The sequence below is a fragment of the Hemicordylus capensis genome, chromosome 2, assembly GCF_027244095.1.
Source record: "Hemicordylus capensis ecotype Gifberg chromosome 2, rHemCap1.1.pri, whole genome shotgun sequence".
Taxonomy (NCBI): Eukaryota; Metazoa; Chordata; class Lepidosauria; order Squamata; family Cordylidae; genus Hemicordylus; species Hemicordylus capensis.
In genome coordinates this window covers 225,256,532-225,281,832 of record NC_069658.1, presented here as the reverse complement: position 1 = coordinate 225,281,832, position 25,301 = coordinate 225,256,532, and the positions used below count along the sequence as shown (strand labels likewise).

Sequence of the window (25,301 nt, the reverse complement as noted above, 5' to 3'; positions counted from 1 at the left end):
AAGGTATCTGTGGCGCATCAGGGACTTCCGGCCATGTCCGGCCAATGGGGCGACAGGGAGGTACGCTGCTACCCTGGTCAGCTGGCTTTCTGAAGGATGCAGGCGGAGGGAAAGCGGCGGGAGGGGTAAATGCACCCTTCCCCGCTCTTAAAGTGGCACCCCCGCCGCCTTCGAACTGCCCCGCCGTGGTTCCGTGCACATCCCTATCTGGTGGGCCACGGTGTGAAACAGGATTCTGGACTAGATCGGCCTCAGGGCTGATCTGTGAGGATCTTATGTTCATCCATTCAGCAATCCATGGAAGTGCGTAGGATGAGCAGAGATATGAAGGGGGCAGCTCAAATCCCACAAAGGTAGTTTATAGGGTTCCATAAAGGCCATCATAGTTACTTATGATGAGTTACCTTTTAGTTACTTAATCTGGATATAAGCCTGTGGCTGGAGTAGCGTTTAAACTAACTAAGTGTTACAGGTAGGAAGAGAGGCTTCTCCAGTCACTGGCTCACACCCACACTAAGTTACTCATTAAGAGTCTTCTTGAAATGAATGGAAAAGTTTACTTGTCCTATTAATTTCAATGGAAGTCCTCCGTGTTTGTTTCCTGAAGCCTGTGAGTCAGGCTGAGGGGAGGGGTACTCTGAGCTCCAGCACACAGCCAGCCAATCACGAGCAGAGGAGGAGGCTCCCTCCCCTTCTGCAGCTGCTGACACACCACCTTCAAGCCAGCAATCCTCCAATGGGGAACAAACAGCGCGGCTGCAACATGGGGTGGCAGAAGGGCTAGGAGTCCCCGCTTTCTTCAAGTATTCCAAGGGGGGCTTGTACCCCCTCTGTTGGGAACCCTTGCACCAGGCAGTTTGGCACATTATGGATGATGTCTTTCTGCCCACCTTGTCTCTCCACTTCAGTAGACCTTCACCCAAAGCAGGGATGGGGCCTGCATCACTCTTGGGGCTTCTATGGTTGCTCATTTCAAGGTGCTTTATCACAGATACCCCATCTTGGGAGTATGTGTACATAACGTATGCACACACCCACACACACCACTTTCTGCTCCAAAGAATGAAACGTGGTCTTACCCCAAGGGAGAAAGGAAAAAGGTACTTTAATACAAATGGTGAACACAGGCTGGGCATCTCGCATGCACCCCTGCTTCAGCTCCGCCTACCCCTGAGGGAATGCCAACAAGTCCAGCCCTGGGCAAGCTCCTCTGGGGCACCTTTTGCCCCCACAGGGGGGAGCTCTTGCATTTGCCAACCCAACAGCTACTTCTGGAACCGATCCAATGCTGACCTCCAGGCTGGGGGTGCTGCCGTTTCGGAAGCTGCCTTCTGCTGCTTCTGGGCCTCCGTCTTCTCAGCAATGCTCTTCTGAATTGCACTCTGGGGGTGGTGAAGAGGAAGCAATAGTGGGGTGAGGGACACGACCAACCCTGACAGAAGGGGAACCTCAAGGGCTTGAGATGCAGGTGGGGAAAGAGACCCACAAAGAGACAGTTCTAGTCACTGGATCTTAAGGAGGACACTGTAGAACTGGGAAAGGGTGCAGAAGAGGGCAACCAAGATGATCAGGGACCTAGAGCACCTTCCTTAGGTAAGGCTACAACCTCTGGGGCTTTTAGTTTGGAAAAGAGGCGACTACGGGGAGACATGATATAGATTTATAGAATCATGCATGGTGTGAAGAAGGTGGATAGTAATTTTTCTCCCTCTCGCATAATATTAGAACCAGGGGTCATCCCATGAAACTTATTGCCAAGAAATTTAGGACCAACAGAAGGAAGTACTTCACACAAAGTATAATCAACCTTTGGAATTCTTTGCCACAAGATGTGGTGTCAGCCAATAGCCTAGATGGCTTTAAGAGGGGTTTAGATAAATCCATGGAGGACAGGTCTATCAACAGCTACTAGTCTGAGGGCTATAGGCCACCTCCAGCCTCAGAGGCAAGATGCCTCTAAGTACTAGTTGCAGGGGAGTATCAATCAATCATCTTTATTATGGTCAAAGACCAGCACATTGCAGGGGCGTAGCAGTAGGAGAGAGGGAATGCTTTCATTTCCTGATTGTGGGCTTCCCAGAGGCATCTGGTGGGCCACTGTGTCAAACAGGATGCTGCACTAGATAGGCTTTGGACCTGATCCAGCAGTGCTGTTCTTATTGTGGGCAAGTTGAACATGAGCCAGTAGCGTGATGCAGTTGCTAAAAAAGCGAATGCAATCTTAGGACGCATTAACAGAGGCAGGGTTTCCAGATCACGAGAAGTAATCATTGCACTCTATTCTGTGCTGGGGAAACCTCACTCTGAACACTGTCCAGTTCTGGGCCCCACAGTTGTTGACCAACTGGAACAGCTTTAGAGGAGGACAACAAAGATGCTGAGGGATCTAGAAGCCAAGTCCTACGAGGAACAGTTGAAGGAGCTGGGCATGTTTAGCTTGGAAGAAGAAATGTCTAAGGGGAGATACGAGAGCTGTCTTCAAATATTGGAAGGCCTGTCACACCAAAGAACAAGCAGACACTTTCTCTGTTGCTCTTCAGGCCACAGATAGAACCAATGGGTTGAAGTGACAAGAAAGCCGATCTACGACCATGGAGTAGTGGCAGCAGATTTAGGCCAGACGTTAGTAAGAATTTTCCGACTGTAAGCTGTTGGACAGTGGAACAGCCTGCCTCATGCAGTGGTAGGCTCTCTTCTCTCTATTTTCAGACGGAGGCTGGTCAGCCATCTGCCAGGGGTGCTGTGACAGGCGACTAGTAGCCCTCCAAGGTCCTTCCGACTCTTATTCTTGAATCTTATGAACAGAGCGGAACTGTTGTTTCCAAACTGGAGGCTGCATCCATTGGACTCTTGGGTCCAATTCAGCAGGGCTGGCCTTATGTGCTTTGGTCTGCAGAGATCACCCTCCAGCAGGACCTGGGACTTGACTTTCTCAAGGGGAAGAGACCTACCCGCTGTTCCTCTGCGGCCACCTTTTTCTTGCGCTTCAGCCGGCTGCCAGCTGAGTCCCGCCCCTTCAGCCGTCTCCGGGGAGAGAACTTTTCCTTAGCCTGGGGGTCATAGCCCTGCAAATTGAGAGAGAGAGGGAGAGAGAGAGACAGACACAACAGCATCAGTCCTGACCTATGCACACAACTTTCGCTCCCTACCACCCCAGATAATCCAGCAAGGCTGTAGCGGATTGTGGGTATGGAAAATTTCCTTTCCTTCTGACTCGGACAATTAATACTTAACTCACTGACCAGTCTGAGTCAGCTCTGCAATATGAGGGAAGACACTAGCGCTGAGTCACGCCTGAGAACCCTTCATCTGCTTGAGAAGCAGACTGGTTGGCTTAAAAATCTTTAACTTTCCAAAACCCAGAAAGAAAGAAAAATATTCTGGTAGGGTAGATCTCGCTGCCACCAAATCTCTCCTATAAAACCGAGCCGTCCCCAACAGGAATTGGAGTGATTAAAAATCCCAGTCTCCCTCCTCTTTCCCTTTGTTACTAGGTAAGAATGAAGCGGGGGGGGGACCTCACTCTCCCGTGCGTCTGCCTGCATGTGGAGCTAGTTGTTAATCTGGCCAAGCTCTCGAGACGTGTTTTGCACCAGAGAAATCCCCTGTATAGCGCCACTGCCCCCGCTCGCCCCCCATCGGCTGGGTTAATAACTACCCTTGGAGGCTTATAAAAGGTAAAGAACAAAGAAGAAAAAACTTTTATTCAATTACTACAGACTGATTCCATCTGAGGATTTTAGCTTTTTAGAAACACTTAAAGATAAAGATAGTTAATTTGTTACAAGAATACTTCAAGAACACCCTGATGATTCTGGGGAGGCAAACTTTAAAATGTAGTTACTTAGTTGCAAATAACAGATATTTAGGAAATGCAAAGCACACAAACCAAACAGAAATTCTAACGCAAATTCGTTCTAAGACACTTTCTCCTGCCCTAAACTTCCGAAGCCACTAGCCTTGGCTTCCTATTGCCTTGAACTCACCAAACTCCTGATGAGAATCAAGCCTCCTACAGACCTCTCACCTTGAGAGATTATCCTGCAGCCTCCAGCCATGAGGCATCCAACCTCATGCTAGTCTGCACTTTCTGCCCAGACTTCCTTTCTTGTTCCCAGAATTCCCAGCAACAGCTCTCTAGTCCCACCCACCTGTTGGACTGATTGGGTGAGCCATGAAGTTCTCCAGCCTGTCAGTCAAGACAAGGGTTCACTTCCAGTTAACATTTTAGAGGAAGGGAAGACTGATCACTACAAAAGTCAATATCTCTGCCAGCCACCCCCCACCCTCTGAAAGAGTTGTCTGTTGATGGAGCTGCCCAGTTGCCCACCAACCCTCCAGAATCCCACCAGGCTCCTCACCAGCCTCTCCGCCCGCTCCTTGCGCTGCTGCTCCATGCTGATGGTGTCAACCGTGCCCAGTTGCCCAGGGTCAAGCGAAATCAGTTCTGATGGGATCTGGTGGAATAAGGACAAACACAACACATTTAAGGAGGGGGGCCCTCCTTAACCAAGGCAGACCCTGCTTAGCAAAGGGGGCAATTCATGATGACTACACCTAAAGGCACAGCAGGGAAATGACTATTAGCAAGCCAGAGGTTGCTGGTTCGAATTTCCGTTGGTATGTTTCCGAGACTATGGGAAACACCTATATCGGGCAGCAGCGATATAGCAAAATGCTGAAAGGCATCATCTCATACCACATGGGAGATGGCAATGGTAAACCCCTCCTGTATTCTACCAAAAGACAACCAAAGAGTTCTGTGGTCGCCAGGAGTCAACACCGACTTGACAGCACACCTTATCTTACCACAAGATCAGCTCTCCTTCTCGACCTTTCACCCACAGGCTAACAAGCACCATGTTTGGGACTAGGAAAAGATTTCCTCCAGCAACCCTGTAGGGTTGTTTTGGGGTGTGTGTGTCCTTGAGACACCCCACCCCCAAGGTCCAATCTTCTTGGGTCCAGGGAACCCCCAATGTTACCTTCTCAAGCAGGGCTTTGACCTCCCACTCCTGCCGCTGCTTCCGGCTTCGGAAGGGGTTGCTCTCCAGGGCATCAAAGTTGGGCTCCCCGGCTCCTGCAAGCAACACAAAGCAGAGGGGCCGATCACAAAGCGTCCAAATGCCCCAAATCTCCCCATATGGCCATCCAGACTCTGCTTCCCCATCGTTTTAGAGCAGTCAGCCCCCGCTCTTCCCTCTCTGGGGAGTGGCCATGAAGAGCAAGTCCCCAGTCCTCTGCTCCCTTACCTGGCACAAGCAGGCTGGCAAAGCCCTCTTCATGGCCGACCCCCAACACATCTTCAAAGGGGCAAAAACGCAGGCTGTGGGCAGGGCGAGGCAGCCCGTGGCACAGGTAAGGCTTGGAGGGCGGGCAGACTGTGATATCCTTGTACACCTGGAGGGAGGGAGGAAGAGGAACTTATTTATTTACTACATTTACACCCCACTCTTCCTCCAAGGAACTCAGGGCAGTGGGCATGGTTACGTTTATCCTCACAACAGCCCAGCAAGGTGGGTTAGGCCGAGAGAGAGGTGACTGGCCCAGAGTCACCCACTGGGTTTCATGGTCAAGGGGAGATTTGGACTCGGGACTCCTCCCCAGTGCCAGTGCTGAGGAGCTCTACAGCACTGCCTCATCACATTTAGGAGCTAGGACTCTAGGGTTATCGAGAAGAAAGTCTCTTTAGAGCTGTAATGGGCAGGGGAACACCCGGCATCTGCCAGTTGCTGGGATGGCCAGACCTTGGACCGACCCTGCAAGGTGCTTCTGATGTCTATCAGGAAGAGCGCAGACTCCAAATCCCTTCACTCAGATGAGCAATGCATTAACCGTGGAGAGATCCCAGGTGATGCATTGGAAGACCTTGCGGGGGCGGTCACAGAAGCTCCCTCCAGTTAGCTCAGTAGCCCCTGCAAGATGGAACTGAGCCCATCCAATCCACCCCCTCTAAAAGCTCCCCTGAGGCATTCAGTGCCGAGTTCACTTTTTCTCTTTAGAGTTAAGGCTGAATGCCTCCATCAAGGACGCAGAGAAGACAACAGACACCGGGGCTCCTCATTGGAAGGCCCGGCAACCAGTGGTAGCCCCCACCGACCCCAAGTGTGGCCCCGTGACTAAGTGCTTATTAGCCCTGTGTGAAGCTTTGCTGAAGCTGAAGGCTCTACACCAGGCCTGCTCCGCTCTGCCCCGCCCTCCCCCAGCTGTTTTTGCACCTCAACTCCCATAATCCCCATCCACAGGGGCCCATAGCCAGGGATTGTGGGAGCTGTAGGCCAACATTTGTAAGGGGGCTGAAGTTGACCAGGCCTGCTCTACACAGTCCCCCCCCCCGCCCGGCACCACATGGAGGCAACGGTCAGCACTGGGGGGGCTCCTTTAAGGGAGGCGGCGCCCTCTTGAGCCCCAGGATCACCCTGAAGGGTGTAGCCCCTCCCAGCACGTGCCTCCTGGAGATCTTCAAGAGAGGGCTCCATCTGCCTCAGAGGGCCCCTCCCAGCACTGGGCGTGAAACTAGAGCAGAGGTCCCCAACCTGTGCTTCTCCAGATGTGGCTGGACTACAACTCCCAGCATCCCAAAACATTGTGACTGTTGGGATGATGGAAGCTGTAGTTCAGCCAGATCTGGAGGACCACAGGTAGGGGACTTCTATGCTAGAGGACGAGGAGCAAATCCGACGAGGCGGCAAAAGAGGCAGAAGCATGAGCCTGGAGAGAGATGCAGAAGAGAGCTTCAACAGGGACCCAGCCCTCACAAGCCTGGTGGTAGTGTGCAGACCAGAGAGACAGACCCCGCCCTTCCAGAGGAGTCCCCTGGGGTACCTGGACAACCTCCTGACAGGCAGCCCCAAGGAGCCCTCTCTGGCTGAAGTCGAGATGCCCGGCCCCGGTGGGCAGCAGCAGGGAGTGGAGGCGCCGATAGGAGCGCAGGTCATAGATGTGGAGCTTCCGGTCCAGCCCCGAAGTCGCCATGTAGCTGCAAGGAGGGAGGGAGGGGGAGAGAGGTTCATCAGGCGCCGGCCCTCCCCCTCCGCTCCACCGAGGACCCACAGCTCCTCCCTCTCCCGCTCACTCACGTCCCGGAGCCCTCGACGGCCACGGCTCTCACGGCCCCGTGATGGCACAGCATCCGGACCAGCGGCTCCTTGACGTTGGGGCTCCACAGCGTCACCGTGCCTATGCCGGAGAAAGAGGGTCAGTGCTGGTGCACAAAGCACCCAAGGCGTGAAGAACAGGGGCATTCCACAATGGGGTTGGGTGGCCATATTCAAGCTCTCCAAATCTGGGCACCCTAACTGGCATGTTTTTGTAAATTAGTTTGCAAATTTGCATATTATGCAAATGATGCAAAAATAACTGATGCACTGTCCAAACGTATTGGCTCTACAGACAGTATTGTCCTCCAATAGTTGGGGAGGATCTCTTTACCTGACCATTTACCTGAATTCCCAGACTTTATATCCCAACACTTTCCAATATATGTTCAGTTTTTAACCTTGTCTAATTAGCCGTGTGTAGTACTGTCATGGATTCCTTACCAACTGCAGACTACCACCTCGCTCCATTTTCCAATACCTGAATATGCTATTCATTGATGAATATATATGCTATTTATTGGTTCAAATATATTAATTTAAATATGCTAATTATTAGGGAAGGTGAAGATACAGATAAGATTGGTGAAGATACCAAATCAAAGCTCATGCTGAGGAGCTGTGCAGAGTGCATTTTCATCAGGACTAAATTCTACAATTATAGGGTCCTACAAAATGGACCCTAGGGATTATGGCTTTCATGCTTAAGCCTTGTCACCATTTACATCCCGAGATAAGAGCATAAAAAGTAACTCCCTAATGACTCCTTTCAGTTTAGAATACTAGCATAGGCTGGAAGAGAGCAGAGGGCAGGGAGAATTCATGGTGGCTTAAACCAAAATTTTAAAACACACAAACACAAAATAATATCTATAGAAAATAAATAAAGACTACACTAAGTTTGACGTATTAATAGCAGCAATAGAACAAAAAAAAATACACTAAGCATTTCCATTGAGGCTGCAATTCTATACACACTTACTTGGGAGAAACATCTGATTGAAATCAGTGGTGCTTACTTCTAAGTAGGCATGCATGGAAGGGATTGCACTATAAAGCCAAAAACCTTAAACATTACAATACACAGCCAGGCAGTGATTTACATCAAAATCAAGCTATCCTCTCAACGAACGATCCTAGAGAGATCCCCTGCTAACAACAACAACAAAAGGCAACATTCCTCAGAGAGATTAATTATTGTAAACCCCTCCAGCCTCCTGTGCTTCATCCACCTCTTTCTAAATCCAGCAGATAAACAGAGAAGTAAGGCACGTTTTGCAACTTAATTCCACTTCTACAAGGGATAGAGCTGAGCTATTTTATATTTTATTTTTTTAAATGAAGGCTGGGATTCTGGGCCAGCAAATGAGCTACCTGGGCACTGGGGAACATGCTTAAAATCCAGTATATGCCCAGAAATCTGGGAGAGATGGAAAGGGTGCCCTGCTCACCGTTGCTGTGCCCCAGGTGGACGATGGCATTGGAGGGGTTCTGGGCCATGACGGCAAGGCGCCCCCCTTTGGTGCAAATGGTGGCCACTTCCTTCCCCACAGATATATCCAAGTACTGCAGGAAGCCCGTCTCACTCTGCGCAGAGGAAGGAGGAAGACAAGAAAGAAAAAGGAGCTCTCAGTTCTGTTATGGAGATGTCAGCATTTAGTTTATTTTTATTTATTTATTTATTTATTTATTTATTTATTACATTTTATAGAGCCCCTGGTGGCGCAGTGGTAAAACTGCCGCCCTGTAACCAGAAGGTTACAAGTTCGATCCTGACCAGGGGCTCAAGGTTGACTCAGCCTTCCATCCTTCCGAGGTCGGTAAAATGAGTACCCAGAATGTTGGGGGCAATATGCTAAATCATTGTAAACCACTTAGAGAGCTTCGGCTATAGAGCGGTATATAAATGTAAGTGCTATTGCTATTGCTATATCCCGCTCTTCCTCCAAGGAGCCCAGAGCGGTGTACTACATACTTAGGTTTCTCCTCACAACAACCCTGTGAAGTAAGTTAGGCTGAGAGAAAAGTGAATGGCCCAGAGTCACCCAGCTAGTTTCATGGCTGAATGGGGATTTGAACTCGGGTCTCCCCGGTCCTAGTCCAGCCCTCTAACCACTACACCACACTGTTAAAAAATGAGGAGAAAAAGGAAGAAGCCACCAGCTCCTCTGCTTATGACGGCCACTAGCTTGGATGGCTTTAAAAGGGGCTTAGACAAAGTCATGGAGGACAGGTCTATCAAGGGCTATAGGCCCCCTCCAGCCTCAGAGGCAAGATGCCTCTAAATACCAGTTGTAGGGGAGGAACAGCAAGAGAGAGGGCATGCCCTCAACTCCTGCCTGTGGGCTTCTCAGAGGCATCTGGTGGGCCACTGTGGGAAACAGGATGCTGGACCGGATGGGCCTTGGGCCTGATCCAGCCAGGCTGTTCTGTTCTGATGTTCTCACCACACACCAGCCCAGTGCCATGCACTGACCACCAAACCCCCACAGGACTATTTGGCCTCACATACTTCTGGTAAAGAAGCTGGCCAGAAGTTTCTTTCTTAGAAAGCACTTTGACCAAAGATTATTTACAAACTTCTCTTTCTCCACAGATTAGGAATCTGCTCAATTCCCTTTCAAAACCCTCTAAGCCTGTGGTCACCAACACATCCTGTAGCAGTGAGTCCCATAGATTAATGCTGTCCTTTGTGAAGGTGGACTTCCTCTGGCCTGTCCTAAATCTCCGGCCAGGCAGGTTCATGGGGTGACTCCTAAGTGCCAGTACTATGAAAGAGGGGGAAATCTCTCTCTTGTTCTGTGGAACTCATTGCCACAAGCCTTCTTTTTCATTGTCAGCACTTGCAGGGTGCTGAGATGGCCAGGAGTTCAAGAAAACCACATAGGTGAGAGACTTTCCTACTTGGCTTGAGCCAGTGAGGAGAGCATCCAAGAGAGGCAGGAAGGGGCCAATAGCCAGAGGAAGGAAAGCTGGTCTTGTGGTAGCGAGTATGAATTGTCCCCTTCACTAACCAGGATATGCCCTGGCCCTTTGGATGGGTGCATTACATGTTGCATTTGAATAGGAGACTACATGAGAGCACTATAAGATATTCCCTTTAGGGGATGGGGCCACTCTGGAGAGAGTCAAGTTCCCTCCCTGGCTTCTCCAAAGACAGGGCTGAGAAAGATTCCTGCCTGCAACCTTGGAGAAGCTGCTGCCAGTCTGTGCAGACAATACTGAGCTAGACAGACCAATGGTCTGACTCAGTATAAGGCAGCTTCCTATGATTCTATGTGTCTGCTGTAAGATATTTGCCTAAGGCTGTAGGTCAGGGGTAGAGCATCTGCTTGCATGCTGAAGGTCCCAGGTTCAATCCTAGGCAGTATCTCCAGGAAGGGCTAAAAGAGAGTCCTCCCTAAAGCCTTGGAGAGCTGCTGCCAGTCAGTGTAGACAATCCTGAGCTAGACAGACCAAAGGTCTGACTCGCTATAAAGCAGCTTCCTATGATTCTATGGTACTGGAGAGCCACCAAATGTCATCACGTTTAGGGGGGGATTCTGACTTAGAGGCGTTCAGTCATAATCCCACAGATGGTAGCTTCGTCCCATTGGCTCCTCAGCCAAGCACATACACCAAATGTCTGAACCTGCGGTTCCTCTCGTACTGAGCAGGATTACTATTGCAACAACTATCGGAGAGGATAGTTAGGTCTTGTTTAGGAGAGGAGAGCTGGTCTTGTGGTAGCAAGCATGACTTGTCCCCTTAGCTAAGCAGGGTCTGCCCTGGTTACATCTGAATGGGAGACTTGATGTGTGAGCACTGCAAGATATTCCCCTCAGGGGATGAAGCCACTCTGTGAAGAGCAGAAGGTTCCCAGTTCCCTCCCTGGCTTCTCCAAGATAGGGCTGAGAGAGATTCCTGCCTGCAACCTTGGAGAAGCCGCTGCCAGTCTGTGAAGACAACACTGAGCTAGATGGACCAATGGTCTGACTCAGTATATGGCAGTTTCCTATGTTCCTAAAAGTCATCTACGTGGCCATCCCTCCTTATGATCTCTGGCAAGGGGGAGGAGGAACCCTGGCTGGCAGCCATCAGCAGGAGGAACGGGGCTGCCCTCGGGCGCGTCTCACTTTAGCCCTCCCTGCTCACCACTGTGGCCAGCAGGAAGTGGTATGGGAGGAACTCCATCCTCTGGACGGCGTGGAAGCGCTTCAAGCAGTTCAGCTCCACCCCTTGGTTGTCGTAGACGTACAGCCACTTGCGCTGAGCCACGGCGAACATGGTTTCTGTGTGTAGCCACCTGCAAGGGTGTAAAGGAGCGGGGAGGGTGACGAGGCCAAAGGGGTGCCCTGAGCAGGGCCAGGAGCAAGACAACTCAAGAGGGCTGCTTAAGAGCGTGAGCTGTAAGCCAGAGACTGAGACATAGATAGATATTAAAGGCTGTGAGCTGCCACTAGTATTCATTTCAAACAGAATGGGAGTGAGGAAATATACTGTATTTGCTTGAACAGAAGGCAACTCCGAATTTAAGACGATGCCTTAAAAGATAGAAGTTATATCTGTATTTACCTAAAAGAAAGAGAACTCTGAATCTCTCTCTCTCTCTCTCTCTCTCTCTCTCTCTCTCTCTCTCTCTCACACACACACACACACACACACACACACACACACTCACTCACTCACTCACACCCCTACACCTTTAACAGGAAACAACTGAAGAAAATCATCATCTTAGATCTGGGTAAATACAGTCCATTTCAACATAAATAGGAGCCCCGCACCCACCCACTCTGGCCAGCTCCTCAGATTCAAATCTCACTTTAGGAGGCTGGAAGAAAATTGATAAGATAGCATTTTCTCAATTTCATAGATAGAAATAATCTCCCATCTAAAAGCTTTAATTCAATACTCCTCTGGTAAGAAGCAAGGCATCCCTTACAATACTGATATTCACAAATTAAGTTAAGTCATAAATTAGACAACAGGCAAAAAACATTATTTAAGTCTCCTTGCCACCCTCATTTCTTTTATGCATATATTAACTGGTGAGCCACCTTAAGTGGCACAGTGGAGAAATGCTGGACTAACAAGAAGAAGGTTGCCGGTTCAAAGCCCCGCTGGTACTATATCGGGCAGCAGTGAAAGGCATCATCTCATACTGCACATGAGGAGGCAATAGTAAACCCCTCCTGTACTCTACCAAAGACAACCCCAGGGCTCTGTGGATGCCAGGAGTCGAAATTGACTTGACAACACACTTTACCTTACAGTTGATAGTGGATTACAAAGTGAAATGCCTGAGAACTTTCACTTTTTCATTGCTGTATACCTGATTCAACTTGAAAATGCTTGTTCCTATCAAAAGCATTTTTCTTTCTTTTTGAAAATAAAAGAAAAAGTTTTTTTGTTTTTTTGTTTTAAGGAAGAGGCCAAAAGATCGATGCTATTTCTCACCCTCTGGCCCTGCATGCTTTCAGAGATGTTCTAATAATACCAGACAGCCCGATAGGGTTGTTTTGAAACCGATTCAGAGGCCTCTACCCCTGCTAACTGGGCAAAGAGGCACCTTTTACCGTGGTGATTCTCTTTATTTAGCAGGGGGAGAGCAACTGGCCCTAGCCAGCCCCAGCACAGTACTTCCAGTGACTGTTGCTGGTGTATGTCTTATGTTTCTTTTTAGAATGTGAGCCCTTTGGGGACAGGGAGCCATCTTATTTGTTATTTCTCTTTGTAAACCGCCCTGAGCCATTTTTGGAAGGGCGGTATAGAAATCGAATTATTATTATTATTACAATGGCCTCCAGACAGGCTCGGGAACATCCCTAGGAGCTGCAGGGCCCGGGTTTAGGGGTGTGCACGGAACCGCACACCTGCGGTCCGGCACTGTGGAGGAGGACCCTTTAAGGGCGGGGAGGGTTTACTTACCCCTCCCACCACTTTGCCCCCTCCAGCGTCCGTAGTTATTGTAGAAATTGGGGTGGCAGGATACCTCCCCGCCGCCCCTTCTTGCTCCGCAATTCAAAAGGCTGCAACAAGCCTTCTGCGCACGCGGCGCGCTTCACGTCAACCCAACGTGATGGGTAGACCGGGCCTCCGACCGCCAGAGGCCGGGTCTACCCGCCAGTCTATCCGTCACGTCGGGTCGACATGAAGCTCGTGCGCCGCGCTGCGTGCGCAGAAGGCTTGTTGCAGCCTTTTGAATTGCAGAGCAAGAAGGGGCGGCGGGGAGGTATCCTGCCGCCCCAATTTCTACAATAACTACGGGTGCTGGAGGGGGCAAAGCGGCGGGAGGGGTAAGTAAATCCTCCCCGCCCTTAAAGGGTCCCACTCCACCCAGACCAGACTGGCCAGGTCTGAACCGGTCCGGAGGCCTTTACAATGGCCTCCGGACCGGTCCGGACCCACCCCTACCCGGGTTCTTTGAACCTATCCGCTCAATTATAGCCCCACCCCTGAACCTGGACATGCAATACACCAGGATTCTGCTCTCTTGAGATTATGAGTTTCATGCTGTTCTATTATTATTATTATTGTTTACACAGTCAGACAGGTGTTATTGACTGGTTTGTTTTATCCAGTCATCGAGTCCTTCCCAAGGACCTGGGATGGCTGAATTTTATTATCAATATTATCATTATCATTATTATTAGAAGGCAGAAAGTGGAAGACTCAAGGTTCCTCATCAGGGAGTGGGGCAGATCCAATAGGATCATGCACGAACACACACACACTCACACTCACGCAAGGTCAGTGATGGACTCCATAACGTTGATCTCACACATCAAGGCTTTTGTGTGCCAGTCGAGAGCTGCCACGTGGCCCCGACGCCCTCCCAGGAGGAGATGCCTGTGGAACAGAACAGAGGGGGGTGGGACTGGGGTCAGACATGGAGAATTGCATCTAGACAGATCTACGGTGCAGCCACATTTGGAGTCCCGTGTACAGTTTGCCGCCAAATCTCAAAAAGGTTATTAGAGCATCTTTTTAGTTTAGAAAAAAGGCAACTACGGAGAGACATGGTAGAGGCTTATAAAATATACATGGTGTGGAGAGAGAAGTTCTTCTCACTACACTAGAAACAGGGGCTATCCCATGTATCTGACTGCCAGGAAATTTAGGACTGGCAAAGGAACCTTTCACACCGTGCATAATCAATGGAATTCTCTGCCACGGGATGGGATGATGGCCACCAGCTTGGGTGGCTTTATGCGGGGCCTAGACAAATCCGTGGAGGGCAGGCCTATCAATGGCTACTAGTCTTGAAGGCTATAGGCCACCTCCAGGCTCAGAGGACAGGATGCCTCTGAATCCCAGTTGCAGGGGAGAAGGGACAGGAGAGGGGGCTGGCCTTCCTCTCTTGCCTGTGGACTTCCTGGAGGTATCTGGTGGGCCACTGTGAGAAACTGGGTGCTGGACTAGATGGGCCTGATCCAGCAAGGCTCTTATGTTCTCACGAGAGCCCCCTTACCTCCAGGTTTGCCCGCACTGAAGAAGGCAACATCCAGGCCGGCCTCTCCTCACCTTCCCAGATCATTCTGATGGAAGCAGAGGGCCCAGAGAAAGGGTGGGGAGGGAAGATACAACTATGCTGCTCACCTGCCATTGCGTGTATAGTTGATTCTGTAGGGACCAAACTGGTTCAACCGGAGTTCAAAATGCTGCCACGAGAGAGGGGGGGAGGGGGGAGTGGTGGTGGTCAGATGCTCAGGGGTCCACACCAGCCCTCCAAAGCCGCCCTCCCCCACCCCAGCCCAAATCCTCCACCTTTGCGCCGGCAGCAAGGTCGACAGCATCAGCAATGTCTGCCTGGGCGATGGTGCAGGTGTCTTCTCCAGGCTCCCCTTCCAGAAACCTGGGGACAGAAGATGGTGGGTGGGGAGGATCAGTGCCCAAGGAGAGGCAGACCTGAGGGTCAAGGCAGTCTGCCCAATCCTCACTTTTATTTCAGTATACTTATGCCCTACCCTCTCCCCTCTTACACACACACACTTCAGAGCAGGCTATGACCAGGGTTCCCAGATGTTGTTGATTACAACTCCTAGTAACCTCCAATGCAATGGCCTTTGGCTGGGGTTTATGGGAATTGTAGTCAACAACATCTGCAAATCCCTGTGACAGGGAACACTGGTTACAATACACAAACGTACAATAAATGTTTAACAAGACATTACAAGACTAATGTTATGAACCACACCACCCATTGAGATCATCTGGAGAGGTCTGTCTGCAGTTGCCACTGGCTTGTCTGGTGGCTATTCGGGGACGGGCCTTCTCCGTTGCTGCCCTGAGGCTTTGGAAAACACTTCCGGCTGAAATAAGAGCCTCTCCATCTCTTACAACTTTTAAAAAGGCAGTCAAGATGCATTTGTTCACCCAGGCTTTTAATTGTTTTAACTGTGTTTTAACTGTGTTTTAATAGTTTTAACATTTTAAATTTTAATGTGTTAATCTTTTTATTGGTTTTTATTGTCTTGTAAACTGCCCAGAGAATTCGCGTGTTGGGCGGTATAAAAATGTGATAAATAAATAAATGCATAGGAGATTACAAGCATCCCATTAAACACACACTAAAAGCAACAGGCAAAGAAATCTGCAGCAGCTGATGCCCCATCCTCTGGTGAAGAGGTGCTAGGGAAAGGAGCCTGATTCTGCCTGGCACAAACTAGCATAGATCTTGGAAGGCAGCCTAGACTTGGGGTGCTTGAGAAGGCCTGATGCTCAGTCACTAAGCTGTCTCATCTCTGCAGACTGTGGGTATCCCGGAGAAGGGTCTCCTCAGATGACCTCAGGGAAGGGGCAGGGTGGTACAGGAGAAGGTGGTCCTCAAGAGACATAGGAACACAGGAAGCTGCCTTATACACCATTGGTCCAGCGACCTCAGGTTTTTTTTATTTAGCACATTTCTATAGCACCCCATACAAAAATCTCTGGGCCATTTACAATTATTTAAACATTAAAACAATTAGAACGGATTAAAAAATCTAGAATTTACTTTAAAACTCCAAATTAAAAGCTTGATTAAACAGGTATGTTTTCAGATTTTTCTTAGAGAAGGGGAGGCTCTAGTTAAGTTAGGGAACACATTCCAAAATCCCGGGACAACCCTAAAAAGGCCCAGTTTTGAGTCGCCACCAACCAAGCTGGTGGCAATCGCAACCAGACCACCCCAGATGATCTTAATAGGCAGTGGGGTTCATGAAGGCAGCGGCGTTCCTTTAAATACCATTTAAGAGAGTTTTTATTTTTATTTATTTACATTTTATATCCCGCTCTTCCTCCAAGGAGCCCAAAGCAGTGTACTACATACTTAGGTTTCTCCTCACAACAACCCTGTGAAGTAGAGTTCATTGTCTACAGTCCAAGGTTTCAGGCAGGAGTCTCTCCCAGCCCTACCTGTGTAGATGCTGCCAGGCACTGAACCTGGGACCTTCTGCATACAGATGCCCTTCCACTGAGCCATGGCCCCATCCCCCAAGGGGAATCTCTTACAGCACTGACATATAGTCACCCATCCAAATGCAAACCAAGGCAAATCCTGCTAAGCAAAGGGCGCCATTCACACTTGCTTCCTCACAAGCACAGGTCTCAGGCTATTAAGGGCTCCACGAGTCCTTGGAAGCTCAGAAGCACACAAAGATTCCTAGAGCCAGGAGACAGACTCTACCCTGAACATTCAGAAGCATCTGTAAACTCGGCCACTTCACTGCTCACCCCAAGCAATACGTGAAGAAGCTGCAATACAGTTCCTTGGCGGGGCGGGCAAGGTACTTCTTCCTTCCTTCCACTGTGAACATCTCTCTCTCTCTCTCTCTCTATATATATATATATATATATATATATCAGGCGTACTTGTCGCTAATCCCATGTGCGGCAGCTCTCATGAGAGTTCACGAGTAAGCTGCCAGCAGGGCAAGAGGAAAGTGGTGAGGCGGGAAACAAAATGGCAGGGGGGGAAATGATGGCAGGGGCGGTGGGGGGTGCGAATGGCAGCGGCGGGCAGGGCAAGAAAACGGCAGCAGGAGGGTGGGTGGGGCAAGAAGGTGGCAGCAGCGGCGGGGGAAACTAGAGGTGCAGATGCTCTGTGCCCGGCACAGCTAGTTCTAAATTTATTCCACTTCTCTTCTTCCTGTTGCTTCTACCAATCCTGCTAAGTTTCCTCAAGAACCTTTGGTGAGCGAGGAAGCCCATGGCCTACAAGCAATCTAGCTGCAGTGTTTTGAACCAACTCCTCAGAGGTCTTCAAGGGCAGCCCCACAGACAACACTTTGCAGTAGTCAAGCCTGTATGTTATTAGCACATGCCTCACTGTGGCCCGGGTGGCAGTCGCAGTTGGCACTCCAGCCTAAGATGGTGGACAGTGGTTCCACTAACACCACCTGGGCATCCAAAGTGAGGGGTGGACCTTACAACATCCCCCAAGTGAGAACCAGACCCCAACTTTGTGCACAACAGGTATACTGGTCAAAGAGACTATTTGGTTTTTGGGAAGGCATGCTTCCCCGAGCCGGTCGACCTGAGCACCAAGCACAAAATTTCAACTCAGGCATAGCACTCAGCATCTTAACCATCTCATGTTTTTTTGTTTTTTAAGACAGAGTTTCTAGACGTTATGGTTGAACATGCAGGAGGAGAAGCTGGGTTAGTCTGCAGCAAGGATGGAGCTGTAGCTTAGTAGTACCGCCCCACTTTGCACGCAGAAGGTCCCCGGTTCACTCCCCGGCAGCATCTCCAGGTAGGGCTGGGAAAGCCCCCTGCCTGCAACCCTGGAGAACCTCTGCCAGTCAGTGTCGGCAATACTGAGCTAGATGGACCAAGGGTCTGACTCTGTATCAGGCAGCTTCCTATGTTTCCAACCACAGAGTTGAGACGCTGACGATGCTTTGGACAGAAGAGGCTTCAGTGCCTACAGACTGAAGCGAGATCTCCATGCCCGCTCTCTTGTCTTTCCTTGACTGAAATGAGAGACTTGAAAGTGTGTGGCTTATCTCCAGCCAGCTTGCTGCAGTCAGGGTGAAATGGCATCAGGCACGTGTCTGGGTCTGGATGAGATATCTCCAGAGCATACAAGGCGGCATTGTTAGCAGCACCAGCTGCAGCCGCTCCAGCAAGAGGCATTTTTCTGGACTCTGAACCAATCACAGCTTGCTACAAAGGCCTGGCTGAAAAGCAGAAGCTCAGTTAGGACGGCTGGTGGCCGATTGCCCGGTGGCCCATTTCTCTGCAAGACAGTTCGCCTTTTTCACTGGTTGGCTGGGAGGATCCGTCTGTGCTCAGCTGAACCCCGCCCCCGTCCCCCACACCAGACACATGAAAAAGGGTCGCCTTACTTGCTTAACTCATTCCTGCACAAAACCAGCAGAATCCATTACTCTTGGAGGAGAGCTGGTCTTCAGTAACGAGTGTGAGTTTGCTGTTTGTTAAGCATAGTCTGCCCCGATTTGCCCATTTGGATGGGCGGTGGCACATGTGTGAGCACTGTGAGATCTTCTGCATTGGGGGACGGGGCCATAGCTCACTGGAAGAGCATCTGCTCTGCATGCAGAAGGTCCCAAGTTCAATTCCTGGCAGCATCTCCAGGTAGGGCTGGGAAAGAGTCCTGTCTGAAACCTTGGAAAGCTGCTGCCAGTCAGTGCAGGAAATACTGAACTAGATGTACCGATGGTCTGACTCAGTGGAACGAACAACATGGGGTAGCACTTAAAGACTGGTATAAAAGTAAAAACAAAAAACCAAGAAGTGCTATCAAATGCAAACATCTAGAAGATTTTAGTAAAATAGATAAAAGGCAACAGAACTATATGCAAGGAATAATATGAAAGAACAATAATATAAAGACAATGGTAGTGCTACATGTTTTCATATTATGTTTTTGCCACATTACATCCATTTGTGCCTTGTTATGTCTTTACATATGGTTCTATTACCTTGTATTTATTTTATTTTTTATTTATTTATTCTATTTATATACCACCCTTCCAAAAAAGGCTCAGGGCAGTTTACATCAAAAACAAAAGAAAACCACAATTAAAATCAATTAACAGTTAAAATCTAAACTATAAAAACAGCATAAAACTAATCAACAGTTAAAACATTTAAACAGTTAAAAACCCTGGAGAACTAGGCCAAACACTTATAGCAGTTAAAAACAATTGACAACAAATTAAAAACGCTGGAAGGCCAGGCCAAACAGATGGGTTTTAAGGGGTCTCCTGAAGGCCAGCAATGAATTCAGATTACGAATTTCTGCCAGGAGTGCATTCCTAAGTCCCAGGGAACTACACAGAAAGCCCGCCTCTGAGTTGCCACCAGATGAACTGGTGGTAATTGGAGACGGACCTCCCCAGATGACCTTAACGTGCAGTGGGGATCGTGCAGAAGAAGGCACACTCTAAGATAACTCGGACCTAAGCCATTTAGGGCTTTAAAGGTAATAATCAGCACTTTGTATTTTGCCTGGGAAACATATCGGCAGCCAGTGTAACTGTTTCAAAACAGGCATAATATGGTCTCTCTGGATTGTCTCAGAGACCAATCTGGCTGCCGCATTTTGAACTGAAGTTTCCGAACTACGTACAAAGGCAGCCCCACGTAGAGCACATTACAGTGGTCAAGCCTGGAGGCTTAATGCACCACTGTTTTGAGGTCATCCTCTTCAAGGAATGGGTGCAGCTGTAAAATCAGCCAAAGCTGATAGAAAGCACTCCTGGCCATGGCCTTCACCTGAGATACCAGGGTGAGGCCTGGGTCCAGGAGTACTCCCAAGCTGCCTACCTGCTCCTTCTGGGGAAGTGTAACCCCATCCAGAACAGGAAGCTCTAACTCATCCCTCAAATTCTGAGCCCCTACAATGAGCACCTCTGTCTTGCTTGGATTCAGCTTCAATTTGTTATCCCTCATCCAGCCCATAACTGCCTGTAGGCAGGCATTTAGAGGATGAGTGCCATTTCCTGATGATGAAGATGAAAAGGAGTAGATTTGGGTGTCATCAGCATACGGATAGCACCCAGCACCAAAGCTCCTGATGACCTCACCCAGCGGTTTCATGTAGATATTAAAAAGCATTGGTGACAGAATGGAGCCCTGGGGGATGCCATATAACAACTCCTGTTTTGAGGAGCAACTGTCACCAAGCTCCACCATCTGGAATCTATCCAAGAGATAGGAGCAGAACCACCACAAAGTGGTGTCCCCTATCCCCAGTCCCCCCAGGCGATCCAGAATGATAACATGGTTGATGGTATTGAATGCCGCCGAGAGATCCAAAAGAACCAGCAGAGTCACACTCCCTCTGTCAATTCCCCAGTAAAGGTCATCCATCAGGCCGACCAAGGCTGTCTCAACCCCAAAGCCAGCTCTAAAGCCAGCTCGAAATGGGTCTAGATAATCCGTTGCCTCCAAATCCTCCAGACACTGCCTTGTGTCACCAGCCTTGATTTGTGCTGGCCAACACCCCCTCCTTCAGCAGCACAATGAACATAAGAAGCTGTCATATGCCAGGTCAGGCCATTGGTCCATCTAGCTCAGTACTGTCTACATTGACTGGCAGCAGCTTCTCCAAGGTTGCAGGGAAGAGTCTCTCCCAGTCCTACTTGGAGATGCTGCCAGGAAGGGAACCTGGGACTCTCTGCACGCAAAGTACCACTGAGCTATACAGCCCCATCCCCTCAGGGGAATATCTTACAGCACTCACATGTAGTCTCCCACCCAAATGCAAACCAAGATGGACCCTGCTTAGCAAGGGGGACAATTCATGCTTGCTGCCACAAGATCAGCTCTCTTTCCCTGGAAGGAGAGACCGGGCTCTTTGGGTCAGGGGGATGGAAGGCCCCTCAGTGTCTCCACAACTATTTCCCGGGATGTGTGCGGAGGGCGGGGGAGGAGAATTACCCAGGCTCCTCTAGCAGCAGCAGCTCCAACCGTGCCGCCTCCCTGGCCGCCATCTCCGCCTTCTCCTCCTGCGCAGCCAGCTGGTGCTTCAGCCGTTTGTTTGACACCTTCCCCTGCAGAAGGGCAGATGCAGAACAGGAGTCAAAGAGAGAAGCAGCCCAGATATCAGGTTGAGAGGCTCGAGGGCAGGCCGAAGCATCTCACCAGCTGGAGTTTGGTTCCGCGCTGGAACTTCTTCACCTTTTCGTGGCAGACGGTGGCAGCCCCAGGAAACGGATCCACCTTCTGCAACAAGACAACAGGGAGGAGGAGGAGGAGGACATGAACACCATTTCTGCTCCCCACTGCACAACAGAGGCTGACTCCGCCCCGCCCCAAACTTGCTTTGATCCCTGTTATTTAATGCTGCTCTCCTACTCCTCTGCTCAGCGGCTTCCCAGAGGAGCTGATCACGAAGAAAAGAACAGGCCATTAGAACACAGGGGAAGCTTCCCTCCTTACCCCCGAGATCCTGAACGTGTGGTCAGGGTCTGCCCCCTTCTTCTGCAGGGGTCTCCCATCCTGCGGGATGGTCTCTGCAGGACCAGCCTGCTCTGTCCCAGGTTTGCTGGCATCGCTCTCCCAATATCGCCGGGGCCGCTTCTTCTAAGGAGGAAAAGGAAGGTCAGGTGGCGGAGCATTGCCTCGTGGCTGGAGACCAGATGATGTTTCAAACACCGTGCAAAAAGCCAATGTGGTGTAGCAGTTAGTGTGTTGGACTAGGACCAAGGAGATCAACATTCAAATCCCTGTTCAGCCATGAAACTCACCAGATGACTCTGGGCCAGCCATTTATCTCTTAGCCTAATCTACCTCACAGGGCTGTTGTGAAGATAAACCCTTCTGGGCTCTTCAGAAGAATGGTGGGATATAACTGTAAAAATAAACTAGGCAAAGAGGAAGCCTTGGCCATTTTTATTTGGATCTAGGAGTCGGCACCAAAATTTAGGAGCCAGTCAATGGACACGTGACAAAATTAGCAGAATTAGGTGATGGATATTGTGATGGGCGGGAAAGTGAAATGTGCTTCTCTCTACAAGTAACCTACTAATAAGAGAGAAGGGGCTGCCTTGGGCAAATAGAGGTTTTATTAAATAACTCCACCTTTGAGATTACTAAAAGCCAGGCTTTTAAAAGTGCATCTTAAAGGCTCTTTTAAACCCCGGAAACCAATCTAGCCACTGCATAGTAGTCAAGTCTAGAGGTTACCAGAGAGTGCACCACAGCTCTGAAATCATTATCTTCAAGGAAAAGACACAGCTGCCATATCAACCAAAGTTGACAGAAAGCGCTCCTGGCCATAGCCCCAACCTGAGAAACCAGAGTGAGGCCTGGGTCCAGAAGCACTCCCAAGCTAAGTAACTGTTCTTTGGGGGGCAGGGGAGTGCAACCCCATCCAGACCAGTAAGATCTACTGTGTCCCTCAAAGTATGACCCCTTACCATGAGTACCACCATCTTGCTTGGATTCTATTCCAATTTATTATCCTTCATCCAGTCCATTACTGCCTGTAGGCAGGCATTTAGCGGGGCTATGCCATTTCCTGATGATGATGTGGAGAAATAGATGTGGGTGTCATCAGCATATTGATAACACCGTGCTCCAGATCTCCTGATTATCTCACTCACCGGTGGTTTCATGTAAAGCATTGGAGATAAGATGCTCTGATGCAGCAACAGGGAAGCAACTGACCCTGTCCAACCCCAGCACAGCATCCCTCCACTGGCTATTGCTAGTATCTCCCTTGTGTTTCTTTTCTGATTGTGAACCCTTTGGGGGACAGGGAATCCTTTTCTTCTATGTAAACCACTTTGAGAACTTCTTTGTTGAAAAGCAATATATAAATAATAGCAGTAGAAGCAGCAGCTCCACATGGAAAAAGTGTCTGCCAGTCAGGAACGAGGTCATGATCAGTGTTCCCTGTAACAGAGATTTCCAGATGATGTCAACTACAACTCCCATCATCCCCACTGCAATGGCCTTTGACTGGGAATTGTGGGAGTTGCAATAGGACACAATAAATCATCATAAAATGCAATAAAAGACAGAAGCAGGCAATATAAGCTATATGCAAGATAAAACAGCAGTCAGGACTAGAACTAATTAACAACGGAAACCAGTTTTTAAAAGCTTCTTTTAAAAGGAGGATTTTAAGTTCTTCTTAAAACTAATGAAGGAAGGAGATTGATAGGTGTAAACCCTAGACAGCCTTTCTGCTGGGGCGTGGAGGCTGCTTAGTAGTGAGGGACTGTTATTCAAAGAGCTGCCCCACCCTCTACAATCCTGCCCGTTGATTCCAAGGGCCTGGCTCCATGTCCCACCATCAGCAGAAGTGCCACTGGCAGCTATGTGGGGCAGGGCCTTCTCGATCGTGGCACAGAGACTCTCTCTCTCTCTCTCTGCTCCCTCTCTGCCAGTGTTGCAGAGTCACATTACGACAGTGGCATTTTCCATGGGCCAAAGACCTGAAGAACAACTGATGTATTTCCCCCTCCCCCCTACAACCTCATTTCTTATTTTGGGTCTGCCTCAGTGTTCCCTCTAACAGGGATCCTCAGATGGGATTCCCTGCTGCCAGTCAGAGCAGATGATACTGAGCTAGATGGACCAATGGTCTGATTTGGTATAAGGCAGATTCCAATGTAAGGAGAGAAGCTTATCAACTGCTGCTCAAATTATGCAGTCGAGTTTCCTGCATCTGGGGAAGTCGCAGGGGTCAGCACACCCGCAGTGCAATGGATGAGCCTTGGCAGCTGAGCACAGAGCACCCATATTCATAGGCAGCATACTAGGGACCACACTAGGGACCAGCAACAGAAGAAAGACACTGCCTTTACCCCTTGAGCTTCTCCATGGCATACAGTTGGCCAACGTGGGCAACTGGATGAATGCTTGACCTAGCCCAAAAAAGTAGTTTTTCTCATGTTCTTAAAAAGGATTAGACAATCATCTATTAGCCGGGTGTGTCTGTGTGCGTGTGTATACAGAGAGGGGAGGGGCAGTTCCCTATGAAGCCTATGCAGATGCAGTGAAGAAATAGGAGCATGCTGGAGCCAACCAAGGAGGATCCATTGAGACCCCAGAGGAAAGCCCACAAGCAGAGAGGGCTTGAAGGGAAGAAGCTCACTCTTTCCACCTCTGAAGGCAGACCCTTCATCCAGGTATCCATGCCGACTAGCCACTGACAGACCTCTCCTCCTCACCACACACCCCGCTTTGGGAGGCATCTCAACAGCACCTCTCATCACACCTCTGGGCAGCAAACGCTACAAGCTCTTCACTAAAACCTTTCACCAATCCCACACAGTCATTGGGGCAATTAAGCCCCGAGTTGCGCCTCAGGGAAGGAGCCAGCCAGCCAGGAGACCCTTCGTCGGCTGTACTGAGCAGTTGTCTTGGTGTGTGTGCTGGGGGGGGGGGTGAATCTCTAAAGAACAAGAGGTGGGTTACCCAGGGCCACACGCCATCAGGCTTCACCATGAGCAGGAAGAGCAACAGCAAAAGGGCCACCGCAAGGATGCCCTGCACTGGCTGGGCATGATCCCAACAACCCATCCACACTGAGCTTTTGCCCTCTCTCAGGGCGTGGGAAAGCAGTCATGATATGTAAAGAAGTTCCTCACCACCGTCGCCGCCGCTTCTTCTTCTTCCCCAGCACCAGCAGCTGCTACCTGGGCTGACTCCATTCTTGGGACTTCTCCGGTCTCTGTTTCGCTAGCCGCTACCCACGTGGAGGCTTCACACAGAACCACACTTCCGGGTTCCTCTTCCTTTGCCCAATCTCAGAGCGCAAGGCGCGCCTCCCTCCAATCAACCCCGGAGGAGGACGCGCCGGAAGTAAAGCCGCCGCCGTGACTCTCCGCCAATGCAAACGTCCAAAGAAACAGAGGCGGCCATGTTGGAGAAGGGCAGCCTCCAACCCCGTTTTTAAAGCGGAAGGTGCCTCGGCCATTTTGGAAAAGGACACCGTGCGCAACCACGGGCCGCCGCTTTGGATTGGGGGAGAGAGGCCGGAAGCGATTTTTCTTTATCGGCATATATGGTGATTTAAGATTAAGATTGAGCGAGAGTTGTCCAGAGAGAAGGCGCGGAGTAGGGCTGAGCGGCGGATGGAGGAGCAGCCAGTGAGGGAGGGCCGCGGCGGCGGCGGCAACAAGGAAAGAAGACAGACGAAAAGGAGAAGCGACATTGAGCAGCGGCCTCCGTCGCCCTGCCGAGTCGGAAGAGCGCACCGAGGGCGGGGAACGGGGGGCGCAGATGTCCAGCGCAGGGCCAGCTAATTATTAAAATTGA

General features: G+C 49.9%; 1 protein-coding gene across 2 annotated transcripts; it reads right to left on the bottom strand.

Annotated features, from left to right (window-relative positions):
* Positions 1–1,088: 1,088 nt before the first annotated feature.
* On the bottom strand, positions 1,089–24,833 carry WDR46 (WD repeat domain 46). 2 transcript variants are annotated; one of them, XM_053296930.1, is made up of 16 exons: positions 24,632–24,833; positions 21,471–21,611; positions 21,174–21,254; positions 20,970–21,082; positions 14,847–14,934; positions 14,679–14,740; positions 13,824–13,928; positions 11,232–11,382; positions 8,549–8,684; positions 7,080–7,179; positions 6,826–6,979; positions 5,253–5,400; positions 4,986–5,080; positions 4,362–4,457; positions 2,952–3,065; positions 1,089–1,382 (listed from the first exon to the last, which is right to left on the bottom strand). In XM_053296930.1, the coding sequence occupies exons 1-16, from the start codon at positions 24,692–24,694 to the stop codon at positions 1,266–1,268; spliced, it is 1,764 nt and encodes a 587-aa protein (XP_053152905.1). In that variant the 5' UTR covers positions 24,695–24,833; the 3' UTR covers positions 1,089–1,265. The 2 variants fall into 2 exon arrangements, with proteins under 2 accessions (XP_053152905.1, XP_053152904.1); XM_053296929.1 differs by having other exon boundaries at positions 21,471–21,614; positions 24,632–24,832.
* Between the last annotated feature and the right edge of the window lie 468 nt (positions 24,834–25,301).

What these genes read in the sequence shown, in the direction of transcription:
- WDR46 (XM_053296929.1), bottom strand. Translation starts at nt 24,694, where the DNA reads ATGGAGTCAGCCCAGGTAGCAGCTGCTGGTGCTGGGGAAGAAGAAGAA. An exon ending in CTGCTGCTAGAGGAGCCTGG is followed by an intron (nt 14,935 to 20,969) that starts GTAATTCTCCTC and finishes TTCTGTCCCCAG; the next exon opens with GTTTCTGGAAGGGGAGCCTG. An exon ending in AGGAGCGGGCGGAGAGGCTG is followed by an intron (nt 3,066 to 4,361) that starts GTGAGGAGCCTG and finishes CTCAATTTGCAG; the next exon opens with GGCTATGACCCCCAGGCTAA.